The sequence below is a fragment of the Melopsittacus undulatus genome (genome assembly GCF_012275295.1).
Source record: "Melopsittacus undulatus isolate bMelUnd1 chromosome W unlocalized genomic scaffold, bMelUnd1.mat.Z SUPER_W_unloc_3, whole genome shotgun sequence".
NCBI lineage: Eukaryota > Metazoa > Chordata > Aves > Psittaciformes > Psittaculidae > Melopsittacus > Melopsittacus undulatus.
Window position 1 is genome coordinate 856,720 of NW_022993945.1, and position 24,291 is coordinate 881,010.

At 45.0% G+C, this 24,291-nt stretch overlaps 1 protein-coding gene across 1 annotated transcript in view; it reads right to left on the reverse strand.

Annotated features, from left to right (window-relative positions):
- LOC117438254 (transcription factor RFX3-like) overlaps positions 1-24,291 on the reverse strand; it is a 158,279-nt gene that overhangs the window by 85,510 nt on the left and 48,478 nt on the right. The window contains exon 3 of the mRNA XM_034073773.1: positions 18,020-18,117. Coding sequence (XP_033929664.1) covers positions 18,020-18,117 — 98 coding nt within the window. The remainder of the gene's footprint in view (positions 1-18,019; positions 18,118-24,291) is intronic.

Here is a 24,291-nt window from a genome sequence, read left to right on the forward strand (position 1 = left end):
CAAGTGAAAAATATTGCTGCCCAAGTTATCTTCTCCTCCATTTTAACAGTTAGAGGAAGGAGTGCAGCCAGAAATAGGCATATATTGCAAATCAACTACTGGCTTTGTGGCTGGTGCCGTCATGAGGATTTTGGCTTTTATGACAATGGGACATTCTTTGATGATGGTAGCCTGTTAGGGAGGCATGGTATCCACCTGTCTAGAAGAAGCAAGGGAATCCTTGGCAGCAGGCTGGCCAACTTGGTGAGGCAGTCTTTAAACTGGAGGACTTGGGGAGCAGGGTCCAAAGTGTCAATGCTCATGCCATGGCAACCAACTGGAGAATAAGCCAGGCCAACCAGAGCAGTGACAAAAGTTCCTTAGCTGCTTCCAAGATGAGAACCAGAAGACCAACCACCTCAAGTGCATGTATACCAATGCATGCAGCCTGGGGAACAAACAGGGGGAACTGGAGCTCTGCACCCAATCAGAAAGTTATTGGAATAGCTGAAACATGGTGGGACAACTCACATGACTGGAGGATTGCAATGAATGGCTATGGGCTGTTTTGTAAAGACAGGCAGGGTAGAAGAGGAGGAGGAGTCATGCTCTATGTTAAGGAAAACCTCGAATGAATAGAAGTCAACTAGGGCGATTGTGGAAGCCCTGTCGAATGCCTCTAGGGTCAAGATCAGAGCGGTTGTCTCCAAGGGGGATCTTACAGTAGCCCTCTGCTACGGACCTCCAAACCAAGGCAATAAGGCCAACAAAGCAATATTTGGGTCACTTAAGCAAGCTTCGGGTCAACAGAACATGGTTCTTATGGGTGACTTCAACTACCCAGACATTTGTTGCAAGAACGATACAGCAGCTTACATGGGTTCAAACTTAAACAGGGGAAGTTTAGGTTAGATATAAATAAGAAGTTCTTTACCATGAGGGTGGTGAGGCACTGGAATGGGTTGCCCAAGGAAGTTGTGAATGCTCCATCCCTGGCAGTGTTCAGGGCCAAGTTGGATGGAGTCTTGGGTGACATGGCTTAGTGTGTGGTGTCCCTGCCCATGGCAGGGGATTTGGAACTAGATGATCTTAAGGTCCTTTCCAAACCTAACTATTCTATGACACTATTCTATGTCATCCATCAAGTTCCTGGAATGAGTAGAAGACTGCTTCCTCATACAAATATTAGATGTGCCAAAGAGGAATGAGGCAATGCTGGACTTGCTACTCACAAACCAATAAAACCTGCTTTGTAAATATCTGGGTTAGTGGTAGCCTCAGCTGCAGTGATCACAATACTGTGGAGTTTGGGATCCGACTGAGCATGCTGAAGGTTAGTACCAAGACAAAGGTTCTAGATTTCAGAAGAACAAAGTTCAGCTCACTCGGAGCTCAGTTGTGAGGGAATCTGTGGGAAGCTTCCACGCAGGATAAAGGAGATAGCGAGTGCTGGGAGATTTTCAAGAACGCTCTCCTGGAAGCACAAAAACAGTTCATCCCCTTAAAAGGTAAGGGAAGTAGGCAGAGCAAGAGACCCCCTTGGCTTAACTGCAAGCTTCTGAGTTTACTCAAAACCAAAAGAGAAGTGTAACAGATGGAGAAGCAGACGGATAACCATTGAGAGCTACAAGGGGCTACAGAGACACAGTTAGAAAAGCAAATGCTAATTGAAATAGGCCAGAGATGTCAAAAACTACAAGAAAGGGTTCTTCAGGTACATAAACAAGAAGCAGAAACAGAAGGAAAATACTGTCCTGCTGTTAAGCGGGAGAGTGAAATTAGTCATCAACATTGCTGCAAAGACAGGTTCTCAACGCTCTCTTCACCTCTATCATTGCCAGCACTGTTGAACCCCAGGACTTGGGAACAAAAATCCAGGTTAATGAAAACACAGACCCACCATCAGTGGAGGAAGAGTTTGTATGTGAAGATGGGCCCTGAAAATATCCACCTGAGGGTGTTAAGAGAGCTGGCTGATGTCATTGCGAGGCCACTCTCCATAACCTTTGAGGAGTCATGGAGACTGGCGGATGTCCCAGAAGTTTTAATGTCACCCCCATCTACAAGAAGGAGGATCTCAAAATTGGATCTCAAAGGAGGATCCAGGAAATTATAGGCTAATCAGTCTTACTTCACTCCCCAGGAAGGTTATGGAACGAATCCTCCTGGGGGCTATCTCAAGTCAAATGAAGCATGTGACTGGGAAAAGCCAGCATGAATTCACCAGGGGCAAATCATGCTTGACAGATCTGATCACCTTCTATGATAAAGTAACCTGCTCGGTTGATGTGAGGGAGTGGTGGACATTGTCTACCTGGATTTCTCTAAGGCTTTCAATACAGTTTTCCACAGCCTCCTCCTAGAGAATCTGATACATTACGGTATAGACGAGTGGTCTCTCCAGTGGGTGGGGAACTAGCTGACAGGCTGCATCCAGAGGGTGGTGGCAAACAGCTCCTTTTCAGACTGGCGACCTGTCACTAGTGGGGTCTCCCCAGGGATCAATATTGGACCCAACGCTGTTTAATGTCTTCATAAATGATCTGGAAGATGGGCTCAAATGTATCCTGACCAAGTTTCCTGATGATACCACCACACTGAGTGGGGAAGTAGATGCTTTGGAAGGAAGAGCCACCCTGCAGGATGACCTGGATAGGCTGAAAGAGTGGGCTAACAAGAACTTTATGAAGTTCAACAAGGACAAGCGTAAGGTCTTGCACCTGAGAAAACACAATAAAAGAGTGCAGCACAGGCTGGGATCTACACGGCTGGGCAGCAGCTCTGTGGAAATGGACCTGAGAGTCCTCGTGGACAACAAGCTCAATATGAGTGAACAGTGTGCTGTTGCCGTGGCAAAGACAGCCAACAGGATGCTGGGTTACATCAACAAGGGCATCACCAGCAGAGATAAAGATGTCATTATCCAACTCTGCTCAGCACTTGTCACGCCACGCCTGGAGTAATGTGTTCAGTTTGGGTCACCATTATGCAAAAAAGATGTGGACAGGCTGGAGAGGGTCCAGGGAAGGGCTACAAAGATGACCAAAGGAATGGGAAGCCTGCAGCATGAGGGAAGGCTGAGAGAACAGGGTTTGTTCAGCCTGGAGAAAAGAAGGCTGAGGGGAGATATTATCACCAGTATTTAAAGGGGGGGATAAACAGAAGACAGGGTATCACATGGAAAAGACAAGAGGCAATGGGTGCAAGTTACTCCTGTGGAGATTCCGGTTGGACACTAGAGGATAATTTTTCACACTGAGAGCAATCAGCCATTGGAAAAGCATCCACAGGGAAATGGTGGATTCCTCAACACTGGACACTTTTAAGATTCGGCTGGGTAGCATGCTGGGACATCTAGTCTAGATCATGCTTTGCCTAGGATGGTCGGACCAGATGATGCTTGAGGTCCCTCCCAACCTGGGATTCTACGATTCTGTGATTGTCTGAGAAGCCAGGTCTGTTGGGAGGTGACGGGATTCACCGAACCAAGTGGGGCAAGAGTGTCTTTGTCAACAAGCTGGCCAGACTTATAAGGAGGGCTTAAAACTAGATTTAGTGGGAAAAGGGGATAGAGTTTTGAGAACCAGACAAGAGCCAGGGGCTGCTGATGGATTGGGAATCAACAGGGAAATGCCTGAGAAATGCCACAAAGAAATTAGGACGTGTTCCTCTAAAAAGATTACATGGTCAATAGGCCCACTAAAGTGCCTCTATAACAGTGCACGCAGCATGGGTAACAAACAGGAGGGCTTGGAAGACATTGTGCAGCTGGAAAGCTATGATCTAATCGCTATTGCTGAAATGTGGTGGGACAAACCGCACAGCTGCAGTGCTGCAATTGACGACTATAAGCCATTCAAAAGGGACAGGCAATGAAGGAGACTGGGGTGGTGGTGGTGGTGGGCGTCTGTGTAAAAAGATGGATTGACTGCACAGAGCTGCCGTTGAAAAACAGCAATGAACAGGATGAGAGCTTATGGATAAAAATAAGGGAACAGCCAACAAAGGAAACCTTGTGGTTGGTGTTTACTACAGGCCGCCTGATCAAGGGGAGGATGTTGATGAAGCATTTTCATCCTTACTTCGACTACAGGAAGCATCACACTTGCTGTCTCTGATCCTCCTGGGGCACGACAATCACCCTGACACTGGAAATGTCTCTTCCACATCTCTCAGGCTCCTGAACCTCAAGGCAGGGGGGACTGGGAGAATGGAGTCCCTCCCATCATAGGAGAAGAGCAGCTTCGAGACCACCTGAGGGACCCAAACATACACAGGTCCATGGGACCTAACGAGATTCATGCCAGGGTCCTGAAGGAATCGGCTGATATCGTTGCCAAGTCATTCTACGCTATATTTTAAAAGTCACAGCAGTCAGGAGGATGCTGGGAACCACCCACCAGTCAGTCTCACCTCCCTGCCTGCTAAGATCATGGAGCAGATCCTCCCGGAAGATATGTCAAGGCATACGGATGACAGGGAGGTGATTAGAGACAGCCAACATGGCTTCAGCAAGGGCAAATCGTGCCTGACTAATCCAGTGGCCTTCTACGATGCGGTGACTGCATCAGTGGACAAGGGAAGAGCTATGGATGTCATCTACCTGGACTTCTATAAGGCCTTTGATGCGGCCCTCCACAACATTCTTGCTGCTAAATTGGAGAAATATGGGTTTGAACAATGGACTGTTAGATGGATAAGAAACTGGTTGGATGGCCACATCCAAAGAGTTACAATCAATGGTTCAATGTCCAAATGAAAACCAGTGATGAGTGTTGCCCCTCAGAGGTCTGCACTGGGACCAGTACTGTTTAATATCTCGATGAACGACACAGCAGGATTGAGTGCACCCTCAGCAAGTTTGCTGATGACACCAAGCTATGTGGTGCGGTTGACGTGCTGGACGGAAAGGATGCCATCCAGAAGGACCTTGACACCCTTGAGAGGTGGGCAATCCCAGGCACAGCTGCAGGTTGGGCAGTGATTCAGAGCAGCCGTGCGGACAAGGACTTGGGGGTGTTGATCGATGAGAACCGAACATGAGCAGGCTTCAGTGTGCGCTTGCTCCAATTGAAATAGGCCAGAGATGTCAAAAACTTCAAGAAAGGGTTCTTCAGGTACATAAAACGCAAGAAGCAACAGAAGGAAAATATCATCCTGCTGTTATAGCGGGAGAGGGAAATTAGTCGCCAACAAGGCTGAAACCCTGTCCTGGGGCTGCATCAAAAGAAGCATGACCAGCAGGTTGAAGGAGGCGATCCTGCCCCTCAACTCTGTTCTCATGAGAACCCACTTGGAGTACTGTGTACAGTTCTGGTTTCCCAACATAAGAAGGACATGGAGCTGTTGGAGCAAGTCCAGAGGAGGGCTATGCGGATTATAAGGGGACTAAAGCACCTCCCATGTGAAGACAGGCTGAGAAAGTTGTGGCTGTTCATCGGGGAGAAGAGAAGGCTGCGTGGGGACCTCATAGCAGCCTTCCAGTATCTGAAGGGAGCCTACAAGCATGCCGGCGAGGCACTCTGCATCAGGGATTGGAGCGATAGTACAAGGGGTTATGGGTTCAAACTTAAACAGGGGAAGTTCAGATTAGATACAAGGAAGAAGTTCTTTACAGTGGGGGTGGTGAGGAACTGGAACGGGTTGCCCAACCAAGTGGCAAATGCTCCATCCCTGGCAGTGTTCAAGGCCAGGTTGAGCGGAGCCTTGGGCGACACGGTTTAGTGCATGGTATCCCTGCCCATGGCAGGGGGGTTGGAACTAGATGATCTTAAGGTCCTTTCCAGCCCTAACCAGTCTACGATCCTATGATTCTATAAGTGATGCAGTTGACTTGCTAGAGGAAAGGGATGGTGCCCAGAGGGACCTTGAGAGGCTTGAGGAGTGGGCCCATGCGAACCTCATGAAGTTCAACAAGGCCAAGTGCAAGCTCTTGCACACGGGTCGGGGCAATTCCCAGTATCAATACAGGCTGGGGATGAAGGGATTGAGAGCATCCCTACAGAGAAGGAGTCAGGAATGCCGGTGGACAAAAAACTGGACACGCGCTGGCAATGTGGACCTGTAGCCCAGAAAGCCAATTGCATGCTGGGCTGCACAGAAGGAAGCGTGGCCAGCAGGTCAGTTCTGCTCCTCTACGCCACTCTCGTGCGACCCCCACCTGGAGTACTGCCTCCAGCTCTGGCACACCCAGTTCTGTTAGAGCAGGTCCAGAGGAGGTCCATGACAATGGTCCAAGGGCTGGAGCACCTCTCCTATGAAGAAAGGCTGTGAGAGTTGGGGTTGTTCAGCCTGGAGAAGAGAAGGCTCTGAGGAGACCTTATCACAGAATCCCAAGGGTTGGAAGGGACTCCAAAAGATCATCTAGTCCAACCCCCCTGCAAGAGCAGGGTAACCTAGAGTACATCACACAGGAACTTGTCCAGGCGGGCCTTGAATATCTCCAACGTAGGAGACTCCACACCCTCCCTGGGCAACCTGTTCCAGTGCTCTGTCATTCTCATAGTAAAGAAAGTTCTTCCTGATGTTCACATGGAACCTCCTATGCTCCAGTTTACACCCATTGCCCCTTGTCCTGTCACTGGATATCACTGAAAAAAGCCTAGCTCCATCATCCTGACACCCACCCTTTACATATTTGTAAACATTGATGAGGTCACCCCTCAGTCTCCTCTTCTCCAAGCTAAAGAGACCCAGCTCCCTCAGCCTCTCCTCATAAGGGAGGTGTTCCACTCCCTTAATCATCTTTGTGGCTCTGCGCTGGACTCTTTCAAGCAATTCCCTGTCCTTCTTGAACTGGGGGGCCCAGAACTGGACGCAATATTCCAGATGCGGCCTCACCAAGGCAGAGTAGAGGGGGAGGAGAACCTCTCTTGCCCTACTAACCACACCCTTTCCAATGCACCCTAGGATACCATTTACCTTCTTGGCCACAAGGGCACAATGCTGGCTCATGGTCATCCTCCTGTGGGAATTCTTAAAGAGTCAAGGCCATGTAGTGACCGATCCCAATACCCTGAGCGTTATTACTGTAAAGGAAGAAGTTTCTTGGAAGGCATAAGCAAGGTCAGTTGTCTTGTCATGCCTCTGTAATTTTCCACTGAAAACGAGCAGAGAATGATCTCTGCCAAGGTTGTAGTTTCCCACTGTATTTTTAGAGTAAGGTATTTAGTCACAATTATAACAAGTTGTAAACATTAGCTCTGTAAATGATAGTAACCTCTAGACTAACCAATTAGAGCTCAGTATCCAAGGCTGTTACATAAGGGTGTAAGGGTATAAGAAGAGCACTGTATCTAATAAAGTTTGGCAATCGTTTGATCATATTGATCGTCTCCGCGTTGTCTGGGACTCCTGAGTCGACAATCCTCCTATCCACCAGGACCCCCAGGTCCCTTTCCCCTACACTACTTTCCAGCAGGTCAACCCCCAACCTGTACTGGTACATGGGGTTGTTCTTCCCCAGATGCAAGGCTCTACACTTGCCCTTGCTGAATTTCATCAAGTTTCTCCCCGCCCAACTCTCCAGCCTGTCTAGGTCTCGCTGAATGGCAACACAGCCTTCTGATGTGTCAGCCACTCCTCCTAATTTAGTGTCATCAGTGAACTTGCTGAGAGTACACTCAGTTCCCTCATCCAGGTCATTGATGAAAATATTAAACAGCACTGGTCCCAGCACCGACCCCTGAGGGACTCCACTAGTCACAGACCTCCAGCTAGATTCTGCCCCATTGACCATAACTCTCTGCCTTCTTCCTTTCAACCAGTTCTTGATCCACCTCACTACCTGATCGTCAAGCCCACACTTTCTTAGCTTATCTATGAGAATGCTGTGGGAGACAGTATCAAATGCTTTACTGAAATGAAGAAAAACCACATCTACCGCTCTTCCATCATCCCTCCACCTAGTCACTTCCTCACAGAAGGCTATAAGGTTGGTCAATCATGACTTCCCCCTGGTAAAACCATGTTGGCTGTTCTTAATAACCCCCTCATCCTTGATATGCCTAGAGATGGAGTCAAGAATAAGTTGTTCCATCACCTTTCCAGGGATGGAGGTAAGAGTGACCGGTCTATAATTACCCGGGTCCTCCTTCTTGCCCTTCTTATACAGTGGTGTGACATTTGCCATCTTCCAATCCTCAGGCACCTCTCCCGTTTCCCACGATTTACCAAAGATTATGGAGAGTGGCCTAGCAATGACCTCCGCCAGCTCCCTCAGCACCTGTGGGTGCATTCCATCCGGACCCATTGATTTATAGATGTCCAGACTGCATAGCTGATCCCTAACCCAATTCTCATCTACCAAAGCAAACTCCTCCTTTGTCCTGACTCCTGGGGCTATAGGAATCTGGGGCCCCCGGGGAGAGTCTGCAGGAGTAAAGACAGAGGCAAAGAAAGCATTCAGCACTTCTGCCTTCTTTGTATCCTCTGTCTCCAGGACACCCACCTCGTTCAACAGTGGGCCTATATTGCCTCTTGTGTTACTTTTATTTGCTATGCATTTGAAGAAGCCCTTTCTATTGTCCTTAACCCGACCAGCAAGATTAATTTCCAAGGAGGCCTTAGCTGTCCTAAGTGCCTCCCTACATCCTCTAACAACCGTACTATATTTCTCCCAGGGGGCTAGCCGCTCTTTCCATAATCCATAGATTCTCCTTTTCCACTTGAGTTTGCCCAGCAGCTCCTTGTTTAACCACGCTGGTCTCCTAGATCCCTTACTTGATTTCCTACCCATTGGGACACTCTGATCCTGAGCTTGGAAGAAGTGGTCCTTGAATGCTGACCAACTATTATGAGCCCCTTTACCGCCTAGTACCCTTTCCCATGAGATTTCCCTTAGCCGTTGATTGAACAGGCCAAAGTTGCCCCTTGGGAAATCCAGAACTGTGGCACTGCTAGGTGTTCTATTCCTCCCACACAGGATCCTAAACTACACCATCTCATGGTCACTGCAGCCAAGGCTGCCATTGAACATCATCACTTCAACCAAACCCTCCTTGTTGGTGAGTACTAAATCTAGCAGCGCTCCTATCCTAGTTGGCTTGTCCACCATTTGCATTAAGAAGTTGTCATCAATGCACTGGAGGAACCTCCTAGACTGTGAATGATTGGCTGTGTGTGTCTTCCAGCAAATATCAGGGTAGTTAAAATCCCCCATGAGGACTAAGGCATGTAGTCGCAAGGCTACTTCCAGTTGCCTGTAGAAAGCCTCATCAACTCCGTCCTGATCAGGAGGTCTATAATAGACTCCCACAACTGTAACACATGTACAAGTCTGTCCCTCAATTCATACCCACAGACATTCCACTTTCTCCTCATCTGCCCCTGGACAGAACTCGATACATTCTAGTCGCTCTCTCACATAAAGAGCAACTCCACCACCTTGCTTTGCTGACCTGTCTTTCCTAAAAGGACATAGCCATCCATGACCACATTCCAGTCCTGTGAGCTGTCCCACCATGTCTCTGTAATTGCCACTAGATCACAACCTTTAGACTGCACACAGACTTCTAACTCCTCCTGTTTATTCCCCATGCTGTGTGCATTGGTGTACAGGCATTTCAGGGAGTGAGCAGAGCACTCTTGGGAGGCAGGAGGCCTTCTGGTCTTCATTAATAGTAGAACAATGCCCTAGTAGTTCAGCTATGACCCCCTAGCACTTTGAATCTCACCTGAAGCTCTGTGAGTTAGCTCTGCTAACTCTTGCTCTAGTACCCTTTTCCCCCTGTGGGACAGGGTCTAAACAACTATCTTTTCCCATAAATGAAACAATAGATTGATAGTCCTCCCTAGTCCACCATCCTTCAAGCCCTAGCATGTTTCTCTTGGGCTTGTCCCCAACAGGCCCAGTTAAATCCCCTCCCCCCTTCATATCTAGTTTAAAGCCCTGTCAATAAACCCTGCTAACCCCTGCCCCAAAACCCTTTTCCCCCTCTGGGACTGGTGCATCCCACCTGCCACCAGCAAACCAGGTGTCTCATACAGCAGCCCATGATTGAAAAACCCAAAACCCTGCCTTTGGCACCAGCCACGTAGCCATGTATTAATCTGCAGACTCTTCCTATTTATCTCTTCACCTTTGCTTGTAACAGGTACAGAGGCAAACACCACTTGCGCTCCAGACCCTTTAACCAGCCGTCCCAGGGCCCTGAAGTCTCTCCTCATTGCCCTTGCCCTCCTTGTAATAACTTCATCACTGCCAACCTGAAAAACCAGCAGCGGATAGTAGTCAGAGGGCTGCACCAGATCAGAGTTTCTTTTTAACATCTCTAATCCGAGCCCCAGGTAGGCAGCAGACTTCCCTGTGGGATGGATCCGGTTGACTAATGGGCCCTTCTGTTCCTCTCAGAAGGGAGTCACCCACCACAATTACTCTTCTTCTTGGTTGGGGAAGTTCTAAGGCATGGGGGTGAGTGATAAGCCCCAGGTGACTCACTAGATAGATGTACCTGTCCATCTCCATTTACCTGGCTCTGTAGTTCCAAGACCTCATACCTGTTATTCAAGGGCAACTGGGAGGGAGGAAGGGATTGCGAGGGTTTTCGCTTACCTCTCCGAGGAGGGACCTCCCTCCATACATCCTTGTCCCTTAAGTTCTCTCCTGTCTGATGGTAGGAGGGAAGGGGATCCATCACTTATTCAACTACTTCCCTCTGCCCCTGCCTTAGGGTGTGGCTCCAGCAATCTATTTCACTTTTGCATTCTCTGATGGCTCTCAACCTATCTACCTCCTCCCTCAGTTCAACCACCTGCCTGAGCAGATCATTTATTTGCTCACAGCGAACACAAGCCGTGTCACTGGCTCCCTCCAATACAAGTGCCGGGCTCAGGCATTCGCTGCAGCCAGAGACCTGCACGGCCACATGTCTGCAGGAAGGCTCAATCTGGATACCCACATTATTCCTCACTACAGCTTTTGATCGTTTTGTAACCATGATCTATCTGGTCGATCGATCCGTCTACATCTCTCCACACAAACAAGCACTCCTTCCTCCTCCTGCGCTACAGGCAAGTCCTCTTGATGAGGCAGTTAGCCCGCTTGCCTGCCTGCTCACCTGCCTGAGGGAACTGCAGCGGGAACTGCTGCGCAAACTGCCTCGACCTGCTCTGTTTGCCCGTACTTTTTAGCTTAACTTAGATTGTAGAAAGAGAACAGTGTTTATGTTGTCAGTCTGTGGAATTTAGTGGCCCCACTAAACATGAGTTAATTGTTTCACACTAGTCTTCTAAAATATATTTAGCTTTAAAAAAAATGTTTGTGTTGTAAGTCTGTGGTGAGATAACAGGATTTAGTGGCTCCACTGAACATGAATGAATGATTTCACACCATCCTTCTTCTTATCAGTTAGTTTAGATACAGAGCCTCCCAAACATCTGCTACCTTGGGATACTCATTGTCTCCCCATCCTGCAATAAATTTTGCAGGAAGGTCACACTGTTCTAAATCTTTGCTAGTTATCAAAAGAATTACAGATATGGCTGGTTTCAGCTAGTTGTGTAATTACTGAGTCATCCTGATACAGGGGTAACCAATGTACAGGGGGGTAATACAGAGAAATTGTACAGGGGAGTTAAAGGAATTCCTTTGCTTAAACAAAAGAATTGTCTGTCTTAAATATCTAACATGCCAAGGCATTGATCACTGCTGGAGGGGGAGAAGCAGATTCTTAGCTAGATGCTTAGCTTTACTGGTAAGGGACAAAAGCAGATGTTTGGTTCTATTCATAAGCGGGGGAGAAGCAGACTCGGCACTGACCAAACCCTAAGGCCATGTCTGCAGATTAAAAGGTGTAAAGTTTAAGAAGAGGAAGACTCATTTACTTCATCCTGAGACCCCTGCCCATGACCAGAAGGGGCACTGCGCAGGTGCAAAGGACCTTCCGGCTCATTATAATACAAAGCGGGGATAGATAATAAATACGTATAGGTGGATTGAGCAACCTCATGTCTATGTATACCTTAAGAGAATAAATGTAAAGGGAGACCGACCCTGAGGTGTTCATGCTTTGGAGGAGCTATCCCCATGCACCTCAGCGCTGAATAAAAGCATACCTACTTTACAACTTTAACTAGTTGTGGAGTCTATCCACGCATCAGGCTAGGAGCAGGAGTGAAAAAATTGTATTATGAATGTTTGTTTTGTTACTTTTTATTACATTATACAGTTTCTTATTAATCGAGCCCTTAAGCAGGTGTTGATAGTGAATATACAAAACAAAGAAGGGGGAGATGAGGGGAGTGCAGGTGATAAGATTTGCATGAAAAAGAGTTTGGGAATGGGCTCCAAGGCCTTGGTGCTTTCACAAGCCCTGGGGTAATGAGTTGGGGCATTAAAGGACAGGGAAGGTAAAAGAGCAAGCCTTGGGAGGATGGTCCACGATATAGTTCTTTTGGGAATCTCAGTTGGAGGCCAGAGGATGTGGGGGATGTGAGAGGGTCTGCAGCATTGTGATTGGACTATTTACCTGGAGAGTTTTACAGTGGCCAATGAGATTGAACGTGGCAGGTGTGTGCAGGTTGGGAAAGTACGGAACAAGGGGATAAAAAAGTCTTGGTGGTAATAAATGAGGATTTGAGTCTCTGCATCAACTTGAGTCCGTGTTGTGAAATGCCACAGGAAAGGATAACAACTGCTGCAAAACAGCAGCACTGAGAGAAGCATGAGAATATATGAGAGCGATACCTCTGCAGGCACCAAGGTCAAGGAAGAAGGAGGGGGAGGATGTGCTCCAGGTGCCTGAGCAGAGATTCCCCTGCAGCCCATGGTGAAGACCATGGTGAAGCACACTGTCTCCCTGCAGCCCATGGAGGACCTCATGCGAGATCAGTTAGGTGTGCCCTGACGGAAGCTGCAGCCCATGGAGAACCCATGATAGAGTAGGCTCCTGGCAGGAACGGTGGCCCTGTGGAGAGGAGCCCACCCTGGAGCAGGTTTTCTGGCAGGATCTATGACCCAGTGGGGAGACCCATACTGGAGCAGTCTGTTCTGAAGGACTGCACCCTGTGGAAAGGACTTATGCTGGAGCAGTTTGTGAAGAAGGGGAAGGATCCACGTTGGAGAAGTCTGTGGAGGACTCTCGTGTGGGTGGGGCCTCATACTAGAGCTGGGGAAGAGCCTGAGGAGGAAGGAGAGGCAAAGACAACATGTGATGAACTGACTGCAACCCCCACTCCTAGTCCCCTTGCACCACTCAGAGGGAGGAGGTAGAAGAGCTGGGAGTGACCTTGAGACCGGGAAGAAGGGAAGGGGGGAGGGGGGGGAGGGAGAGTGTTTCCGAATTTGTTTCTATTCCTCATTATCCTAGTCTGTTTATTTGGCAATACACTAAATTATTTTCCCCAAGCTGAGTCTTTTTTGCCTGCGACAGTAACTGTTGAATTATCTCCCTGTTGTTAACACACAAGCTTTTAATCACATTTTTCTCCCCTGTTCTGTTGAGAAGGGGGAGTGATAGAGTAGTTTGTCAGGCACCTGGCAGCCAGCCAAGGTCAACCCACTGCAAGACTTCATCTACTTCTTCCTGATCAGCCAGTCTGTATCAAATACTCACATCATCCCCCACGTTGGTGTGTCATCTAACCCGGACCCTTAAGTTCTCAACTGGCTTATCATCCATCCCTAGGCAAAGCTCCATGCATTCCAGGTCCTCTTTCATATAGAGCATCTTCTTGTCTTGTTTTCCCTAAAGATTCCGTATCCATCCATTGCAGCACTCCAGTTGTATGAGACATCCCACAATATCTCTCTGATCCCCGAGACTGTAGCCCTGCAAATGCTCACAGATGTCTAAATCCTCTTGTTTTTCCCTGAGTTGTGTGCACAGGTGTGCAGACACTTCAAAGAAGCACCCAATCGTGCCAATTTCTCCAAAAGGGCATGAAAGCTTTACTATAATGCTGATCTCCTGACACTTCCTACACATATACTTGAGGTTTTGTTGATTACAAGGACCCTCCTGCTTATGCCACATTCTTCGCTTGCCCATTTGGTCTATGACTTTGTCACTTGACTGTTGTTCATCACTTCCCCATCATTCCTAGCATAAAGCTCTCCTTACCAGGTTATCCAACCTGTTGGCAAAGCTGTTTGTGCCCCACTAGGTCATGTGGATCCTGTCTTTCCCTAGCGGTTCTCCATTCTCAAAGAAGATCCCGTGATCATAGTGGCACAACGTCTAGATGGAGGCCAGTAAATAGCAATGTACCCCAGGGGTCAATACTGGATCCAATACTGTTCAATGTCTTCATTAGTGATCTGGATGATGGGGCAGAGTGTATCCTCAGCAAGTTGGCTGATGACACAAAACTGTGAAGAGTGGCTGATACATCACAAGGTTGCGCTGCCATCCAGAGGGACCTTGACAAGATGGAGAAACGGGCTGACAGGATCCTCATGCACGTCAACATGGAGGAGCGCCAAACCATGCCCCTGGGGACAAACAATCCCATGCACTGGTACATTCCAGGGGGGAAGCCAACTAGAAAACAGCTTTTCAGAAAAGGATCTGGAGGTCCTTAAGAAAGGTCTTTGACACAGCCTCCCATAATCTCCTTACCACCATACTGTTGAGATATGTTCTAAATCAATGAATGATAAAGTGGATGAAAAATTTCCTGGATTGCTGGTTTCCAGGAGTTGTGATCCGTGATGCAGAGTCCAGTACCTAGTGGGGTCTCTCAGGGATCAGTACTGGGACCAATGCTGTTTAAAGTCTTCATTAGTGACCTGGATGATGGGACCAAATACACTCTTGGCAAGTGTGCAGATGACACCAAATGGTGGTGGGGGGTGTTGGTGCTCAAAATACTGGATGTCAAAGGGACCTTGAAAGGCTAGAGAAATGGACTGATGGCACCCTCGTGGTTTAACACAGACAAATGAAGTCTTGCATCTGAGATGGAATAACCCCATGCAACAATGTAGACTGGAGGTCTGATGGTCTACAAGGAAATTTTGCAGAGAAAAACCTGAGGATCGTGGTAGAAAGCAAGTTGAATATGAACCAGCATCATTTTGGCTCTTTTTTAGATTTGTGTGTCTACCACCGTACTTTCTTCTTTCCATCCACTGGTCCTTGCAGCAAAGAAAGACAAATGCATCCTGGGCTGTATTACCAAGAGTGTAGCCAGCAGGTTGAGGGAAGTGATCTTTATCCTCTGCTTAGCCCAGGGAAGACTGTATCTGGAGTCTTGTGCTCAGTTTGGGGCTCCCTGGTACAAGAGACATAGATATACTGGAGCGAGTCCAGCAGAGGGCAACCAAGACGGTCAGGGGGCTGGAGAACTTGACATAGGCTGAGAGAATTAGGACTGTTCAGCTTGGAGAAGAGGTTAAGGGGATACATTTTTGTTCTGTACAAACTGTGGGAGGAGACAGAGAAGATAGAACCAGACACTTCTCAGAGGTGCACAGCAATAGGACAGAAGGCAATGAACACAAGCTCTAATATAGGAAGTTCTGATTAGATATTAGGAAAACACTTTTTTTCTATGAGGGTGGTCAAATACAGGAGCAGGTTGCCCAGAAAGGGTGTGGAACCTCTATCTTTGGAGGTAAACACAACTCAATGGGACATATCCCTGAGCAACCTGATCTAATTAGACTTGCTTTGAGCAGAGGGTTGGACTAGATCACCTCTGAGGTCCTTTACAACCTAAATTTTTCTATGGTAAATTATCCATGATACTAAAATGAACTTTACTGGTGGATGAAATAGCACTATAAGTTACACTGTGTCAGTCAGTTCCTCCTTCCATCTCCTTTTAAGGTACTCTCTACAAATGAAATAGTTGGCAGTTATATCAGGAAAATCCTATCATATGTAAAATCATCATCTGTATGTAGACAACTTTTCTGAGATGTGCATCCATTCAGTGTTTTTATTTTTGTTTTTTAAAGTTCTTTTTCCAAGACAACCATGCATTTTGGGTCTTTGTTAGTATCACAGAATCATAGAATCATAGAGTTATAGTTAGGGTTGGAAAGGACCTTAAGATCATCTAGTTCCAACCCCCCTGCCATGGGCAGGGATGCCTCACACTAGACCATGTTGCACAAGGCTCTGTCCAACCTGGCCTTGAACACTGCCAAGGATGGAGCATTTACCACTTCTTTGGGCAAGCCATTCCAGTGCCTCACCACCCTCACAGAAAAGAACTTTTTCCTTATATCTAACCTGATTTGTATGTCTGCCACTGTACTTTCTTTTTTTCACCCACTGGTTCTTGGCTCTTGCCTTTACAGTCACTTCCACCAGCTATTTAGCTAAGATGAGAACCCTTTCCTGCTTACTGGATCACAGTCCCAGTCTTCTTAACCACACAACTCATGTTTGCCTTTCCTCCTCACTGACTGGCCCTAATTACTATTTTCATGTGATCTCTTGGGAGGGCTTGAGGGTTGTGTTGGAATCAGGCTAACATATAGCCATAAAAGGAGAGTGTTAATAGTCATGAAACATTTTCCATTCCCACCACAGGTTTAGTACTTGATTCTTTCTCTGTTTTAATAAGATAGCTTTAACCATATATCCTAGGCCCTGTATATGGAATAGAATAGGGTTCTTTCTTTGTTCATAGGTTAGATACCAGAACACAGAATTGATATAATCAATAACAGAAGCAGCAGCTGCAAGGAGATGCCCTATTTAGGATCACCTGGAGCACATCCACTGGTCTTTGGAGCATTTAACATATAGAGTAAACCAAACATAATCCTCTGCTTAATATACTTGAGCTATAAAATCAGGCAAAATTTCATGAACTGCAATAAACCATACACTCCCAACATCACTTCTCACTTTCAAGTCCATAATTGAAAGAGTAAAAGTACTAGAGCTTTTAAAAGAAAAAGTTACACAAGAAAGAATTTTGTTTTCTTTTGTCTCAACAGTTCAATGTCTTTAGCTATTTTCCAAAAACAAGTTAGCCTGATAAGTTATTCTACATACAAGTTTTCAGTCTTTGATTACATTTTAACAATGTTATGAGTGACTTTCAGTTTTTCAGTATCTTAAAAAAGGATGCATTCGTCATTCTTAATAATAATCATGTCTTAATAGACCTGTTTAGGACAAAAGATATTGATTAGATATTATAAGAGCAAAGAAAATCAGGCAACAAGAGAGTGTGTGGGAAAAGATTAACTGAAGAATGAATTTGGCAAAATATGCCAGTGAAGAGTATGCTGCAAGTGTTAACATCAGTCTGAACCCAATGGTGGTATTGATTTTTTTGTGTCAATGCCAGATTATCATCAATAAATACATATTTGCTGGCACCAAACAAGTCTTCAACATGTTTTTCACTTCTTCATTAACCTTATAACACATCAAAAGTGTCAAGGGGATATATTTAGAGGTACTGGAAAAAGAGGGAGGGAAGGTCCTACTCTGAGTGTGTGCGTGTTATACCATATAACCTCCAGAGGTCTCTTTTGACCTAAATTATTCTATGATTTTAAGTTTTCACATGGGAGAAAGGAATTTGATGGCAGAAAAATATGTTCATCAAAGCAAGAAAAGAAGAGAGAAGCGAATGGACATATTTTTGTTTCTCTCCCTTGATTTGGAAAAAAATTAAATATGTATCTCATTGTATCAAACACAATAAAAAAATTACTTTTTTTTGTAAGCAATGACTGCAGCTGCCTCAGCGATTTAAGAAATTGCCAGTAGAATTTTAACTAGAACAGGGGGCTCACATGAAGACTTATTACACAGATGATCATGTTATGACAAGTTTAGATAATCCTTTCTATCAGCATAAATTAAAACTTGCCCATAAGCAACAAAATGCTGCTTATATAGCTTCACACTATGTCCATCTAACAATTACCTGAATTCATTTTAGATTGTGATGTGAATTCAACTTATTTTCACCCAAATAATGATTTTAAATGACAAAAAAATGTTTTTCTTCAAACATTTTTCTTTGATACTTAAAATACAGTAGCCCATAAGATGTTATTAAAAGAATGCACATTTAACTTCATAATTTAGTAACCATTCTAATTTTGATCAATAACCAACTCACTTACATAGTTCCATTTGTGTAGACTGTGTCACTTCCCTCTACATACTGAACCTGGGCTGGATAGACATGCTGTACCTGCTGCACAGTCTGTACTTGCTGTACCTGTAAAGAAAATCACCAGAAATATAGGACAGTTTACCTTATAAAAAGAATGACTAGTGCTTCAGTGCATCTAATGGTTTCTAAACAATACTTAGTCATGGACATCCCTGTTCTCACAATTACTAAATAACACAAAATGTAATATTGTGCTGTAAGTCTGTAATATGCTACGTGGAGTAGTAATATTGGAGATGCATGCTCTTGAGAGCATAGGTATTTTCAATGCCAAAGACAGAACCATCTGGAAAGTACAAGAACTATATGCTTCATGCCAAGCTTAAGAACAATATTTAGTAAAGAAGAAAACTTCATTTAGTCATCTAAATGCTGCTTTTCTGTTTGTTGTTTTTTTCTTGATGGTGGTAGTAGGTATTGTTTTGTTTTGTTTTTTTTTACTTCAGTTTAACTCTATAGAACACAAGCCTCTAAACCACAAGTTACATTTGCTGTTACCAGGTAAACTTTGACCTGTCAGAGTAGGTCCTAAAAAAAATAATTCAGCGTAATCTTAGAAGAGCCTGGTTCTCGTGCATGTAATGCATCACCTACAAGAGCTCTTTAAGAACATTTTAGTTACAAAACCTTCATCATAGAATCATAGAATAGTTAGGGTTGGAAAGGACCTTAAGATCATCTAGTTCCAAACCCCCTGCCATGGGCAGGGACACCTCACACTAAACCATATCACCCAAGGCTTTATCCAACCTGGCCTTGAACACCGCCAGGGATGGAGCATTCACCACCTCCCTGGGCAACCCACTCCAGTACCTCATCACCCTAACAGTAAAGAATTTCTTCCTTATATCCAACCTAAACCTCTGCTGTTTAAGTTTGAACCCATTACCCCTTGTCCTATCACTACAGTCCCTAATGAATAGTCTCTCACCAGCATCCCTGTAGGCCCCCTTCAGATACTGGAAGGCTGCTCTGAGGTCTCCATGCAGCCTTCTCTTCTCCAGGCTAAACTACATTCTATAAAATTCCTAATTGTCCTTTTCTACCATTAACCCATAAAGTTTAAAACAAAATTCTAAACTTAATTATTAACCTAATGTACTAGTTTTGTCTGCGATAGAGATAAGTTTCTTCATAGTAGCTAGTATGTGGCTATGTTTTGGATTTGTGCTGGAAACAGGTATGTTTTAGTTAGTACTGAGCGGTGCTTGCACAGTGTCAAGGGTTTTTCAGCTTCTCACACCACCCTGCCAGCAAGTAGGCTAGGGATGCACAAGAAGTTGGAAGAGGACACAGTTGGGACAAATGACCCCAACTGACCAAAGGGATATTTGATACCATATGACATCATGCCCAGCAATAAAACTCGGGGGGAGGTTGGCAGGGGGGCTGCTCCTCAGGGACTAGCTGGGCATTGGTCAGTTTGGGTTTCATTTTTCTCTCTCTTTGGTGTTTGTTTGAGGTCTTTTCTTCTTTTCCTTACAATTTATTAATATTATTACTTTTTATTTATTAAACTGTTTTTATCTCAAATAATTAGTTTTCTCACTTTTGCCCTTCTGATTCTCTCCCCCATCCCATTTGGGGGGGGGTGAGTGAGTGGCTGTGTGGTGCTTAGTTGCTGGCTGGGGTTAAACCACAACACCTAAGTAAAAATTTATATGAAAACCATAATTCTGAAAAAAAAACCAAACCAAACCCTAACAAACAAAAACCAACATTACTTTGAAGAAGACTGTTCAGGTGTGACAGAAAACAGATGTTTCCATCAGTCAGCAGTAATCAGATATACTTTTTGATGGTTAAATTGAAAAATCAGCAGTTTTCTGATTTCCTATGTGAACCACTACATAAACTGACATTGGCCTACCATCCCTTAACAGTGTTCCTGAACTATAATTTCCCAAATTCAAAAAATACATCTTATTATTAAGGCAAGATAAAACTATGTAAAGAATTTTGGTTTTAGATAAAAGTGCATTAAAAGTACTAATAAGGTTAAGAGAAAAATACCAGGGTAAAATAAGTAAAGATTCATAAACCCCATTTAAAATTTAAAAAAATATAATCAAATGCAGCGCCTAAAAAAAAAAAAGAATAAATGTTAATACATTAATTAGTCTGGAATTTAGTCCAGAGGCTAAGGGGGGGATCTCAGGTGTACAAATACCTGAAGGGAAGGTGCAAAGAAGATGAAGCCAGGCTTTTTTCAGTGGTGACCAGTGACAGGTCAAGAGGCAGTGGGCACAAACTGAAACACAGAAGGTTCTGTCTAAAAACCAGGAAACACTTTTTTACTGACAGTGACTGAGCACTGGAAGGGGTTGCCCAGAGAGGCTGTGTAGTCTCCTCCCTTGGAGATATTCAAAAACCATCTGGACATGTTCCTGGGAAACCAGCTCTAGGTGACCCTGCTTGAGCAGGGCAGATGATCTCCAGTAGTTCCTTTCAACCTTAACCATTCTGTGCTTCTGCAATAAAGATTTAAGGTAGAGATCTATATAAAAGTCCTAATTCAGCAAAAGCTTTTCAGTGGCAAAAAAGTCTAGTTGGAGGCCAGTGACTAGTGGTGTACCCCAGGGGCCAATACTGGGTCCAGTCCTGTTCAACATCTTTATCAATGATTGGATGATGGGGCAGAGTACACTTCTAGCCATTTGCTGATGACACCAAACTGGAAAGAGTGTCTGATATATAACAGGCTTGTGCTGCCATTCAGAGGGACCTCAAAAGGCTGTAGAAATGGGCTGACAGGAACCTCATGAAATTCAAAAAGGAGAAGCAACAAATCCTGCACCTGAGAAAGAACAACCTCATTCACCAGTACAGGCTGCTGACCAGCTAGAAAACAACTTTGCAGAAAAGGACCTGGGGGTCGTGCTACCTGCAGTCTGGAGGAAACTCTTGTTTAAAGGTTAATGACATCACTCTAAATGCAGCAAACAGATAAAAGATCAATTTTGAGGCACTGAGCATCTTGTGTTGGATTACAGCACAAATCCAGAAAGCAATGACCCTAGAAAGACTGTGATAGAGCAGTGCTCTATTGCCAGGGATAAGCAGAAATGGGCAATAGAAACCAGGCTTCTGCAGAAGACACAGAAGGTGGTTTATGACAAAAGGCACTGACTAAAAATTTTAACAGACTCTCCTATGGCTTTCGATCATGGGCATGTGGTAGAAACACCCCTTTTCTGCTATTCTGGCAGGGCCTAGAAACTGCCGGAAAAGGTATTCTATAAAAACTCTTTTGGAGAAAAACATTCAGAGGGATATCAAGCTATAGAAATGAGCTGACAGGAACTTCATTTACTTCAACAAGGAAGAGTGCCAAGTACTGTGCCCGGGGAGGAGCAACCCCATGCACTGGTACATACCGAGGGGAGCAGTCAGCTGGAAAGCAACTTTGCAGAAAAGGACCTGGGGGTCCTGGTGGACACCAAGTTCAACATGAGCCAGCAGTATGCCCCTGCCACAAAGAGGGCTAATGGTATCCTGGGCTATATTAGGCAAAGTATTGCCAGTAGGTCCAGGTAGGTGACCCTTCCCCTTTATTCATTGCCAGTTGAGTACTGTGCACCTAGAGTCCTGTGTCCAGTTCTGAGTTCCCCAGTACTTCCTTCATAAGGTAGGTGCTCCAGTCCCCTGACCATTCTCGTGGCCCTCCTCTGGACTTCTTCCAACAGTTCCATGTCCTTTTTATGTTGAGGACACCAAAACTGCATACAATACTCCAAGTGAGGTCTCACAAGAGCAAAGTAGAGGGGCAGGATCACCTCCTTTGACCTGCTGGTCACATTCCTTTTGATGCAGCCCAAAATACTGTTGGCTTTCTGGGCTGTAAGCGCACACTGCTGGCTCATGTTCATTTTCTCATTGACCAACACCCCCAAGTCCTTCTCCGCAGGACTACCATGAATTTCCTTTTTGCCCAACCTGTAGCTGTGCCTGGGATTGCTCTGAGCCAGGTGGCAGACCTTCCACTTGGCATGGTTAAACTGCATGAGGTTGGCATCAGCCCACCTCATAAGCGTGTCAAGGTCCCTCTGGATGGCATTCCTTCCCTCCAGCGTATCAACCGAACCACACAGCTTGGTGTCATCAGCAAACTTGCTGAGGGCACACTCAATCCCATTGTCCATGTCACTGACAAAGATGTTAAACAAGACTGGTCCCAACACTGATCCCTGAGGGACACCACTCATTACTGATCTCCAGCCGGACATTGAGTCATTGACCAGAACTCTTTGCATGCGCCAATCCAGCCAGTTCTTTATCCACCGAGTGGTCCATCTTTCAAATTGATGTCTCCAATTTAGAGACAAGGATGTCATGTGGGACAGTGTCGAATGCTTTGCACAAGTCCAGGTAGATGACGTCAACTGCTCCACCCCTGTCCATCATCTTTGTAGCCCCATCATAGAAGGCCACCAAATTGGTCAGGCAGGATTTCCCCTTAGTGAAGCCATGCTGGCTGTCACCAAGCACCTTGTTGTTTTTCATATGAAATGAGTTTGTATACCAGGAAAAATTATTAGTGAAATGCACGAGGCAGTAAAATAGCACTGCAAATAACACACAGAAAGAATCATCACCTTAAATTTTAAAACTAAACAAAATGCTAGAAATCATAGTTTAGGCAACAGTGATTGACTAGCACAGAAACAGACTTACATAATTTAACAAGTTATTCTTAGTTTTAATATTGTTAATTCTAAAACTGTAACACCAGCTTACGTTGAAAAAGAACATCAGATTTCACCTAAAGAACCTAAAAAACTGACAGCTGAATGGAGGGGAAGTGGAGGGGAAAGTGCTGTTCTCTTCTCCCCAGTATCCTGTGATAGGATGAGTGGGAATAGTTCAAATCTATGTCAGGAGAGGTTCAGACTACGTATTAGGAAGCATTTCTTTACTGAGAGGGTGGTCAAGCTCTGGAACAGACTTCCTAGAGAGCTGATCAGTGCCCCATTCCTGTCAGTGCTTAAGAGGTATTTGGAAAATGCCCTGTCCTGGTTTTGGCTGAGATAGCATTAATTTTCTTCCTAGTAGCTGGTGCAGTGCTGTGGTTTTGTTTTAGTCTGAGAGTAATGCTGATAACCCACCAATGAATTAGGTGTTGCTAAGTAGCACTTACCCTGGTTAAGGAGTTACCTGGAAGGGACAGATCGCTGCTTGGGTTGAGCTGGGTATCAGCAGGTGGTGAGCAATTGTATTGTGCATCACTTATGTTTATTGGGGTTTTTTTCCTTTCCCCTTTTAGCTTTATATTCTCTCCCCTTGTTATTTCCCTTATCATTATTATTACTAGTAGTAGTAGTACCATATTATACTTCAGTTATTAAACAGTTCTTATCCCAACCTGTGGGGTTTACAGTCTTTTGATTCTCCTTCCCATCCTGCCTGGGAGTGGGGAAAGTGGTATGTGGGCAAGCGCTGAGTTACCGGCTGGGTTTAAACCATGACATGCCCTTAATAATATGCTTTAACTTTTGGTCAGCCCTGAAGTGGTCAGGCAGTTGGAGTAATGGTCATTGTAGGTCCCTTCCAACTGGAACAAATAATTATACAAAACCCAAAAAACCTAACCTAAATTACACATACTAAAGGAGTCTTGGACAAAAGTCATGGCTTTTCACATTCAGTTCCTGTTTTCCAACTCCACTTCCTTTCTCAATCTCCCCACACACCACTCCCTTTAATGTTGGTGGGGCTGCATAGGTGATTAATAATGTCACAGAAGTGTGTGCTGAGCTATCTGCTTCAGAAGCCCCTTTAATTCTCTGGCAAATCAAAATTATGTGGTACATATGGTTTTACTTCAAATACCTTTCTCTAGTTGTGCAAGAACCTTCAGGGAGCCCAGCTTAGAAGTACAAAATGACACTGCTTCTGTATTTTATATATATATTGTATTTATTTAAAAAATTCCATATTCCTTATCAACCTTTCAAATGAATAATTATAAATATTCAATAAATTAAATTAATGTTATAGCACACATTCCATAGTAATCTACTTTTAGTATCATGCATATGTATTTCTGGTGGTTGCCAGATATTCTAGTTCAAGAAATAAACTCTGAAAAATACATGTCTGCTTATGTAGCTTTTAGTTCCAGCAAAATAAAATTGAGTAAAACAGTGAAAAGGAGTTGCTTTTGCAGCCTTGTAAAACATCAGCTTCTCAGTACACCTGTCTTGCCAGGGTTTTTTTGTT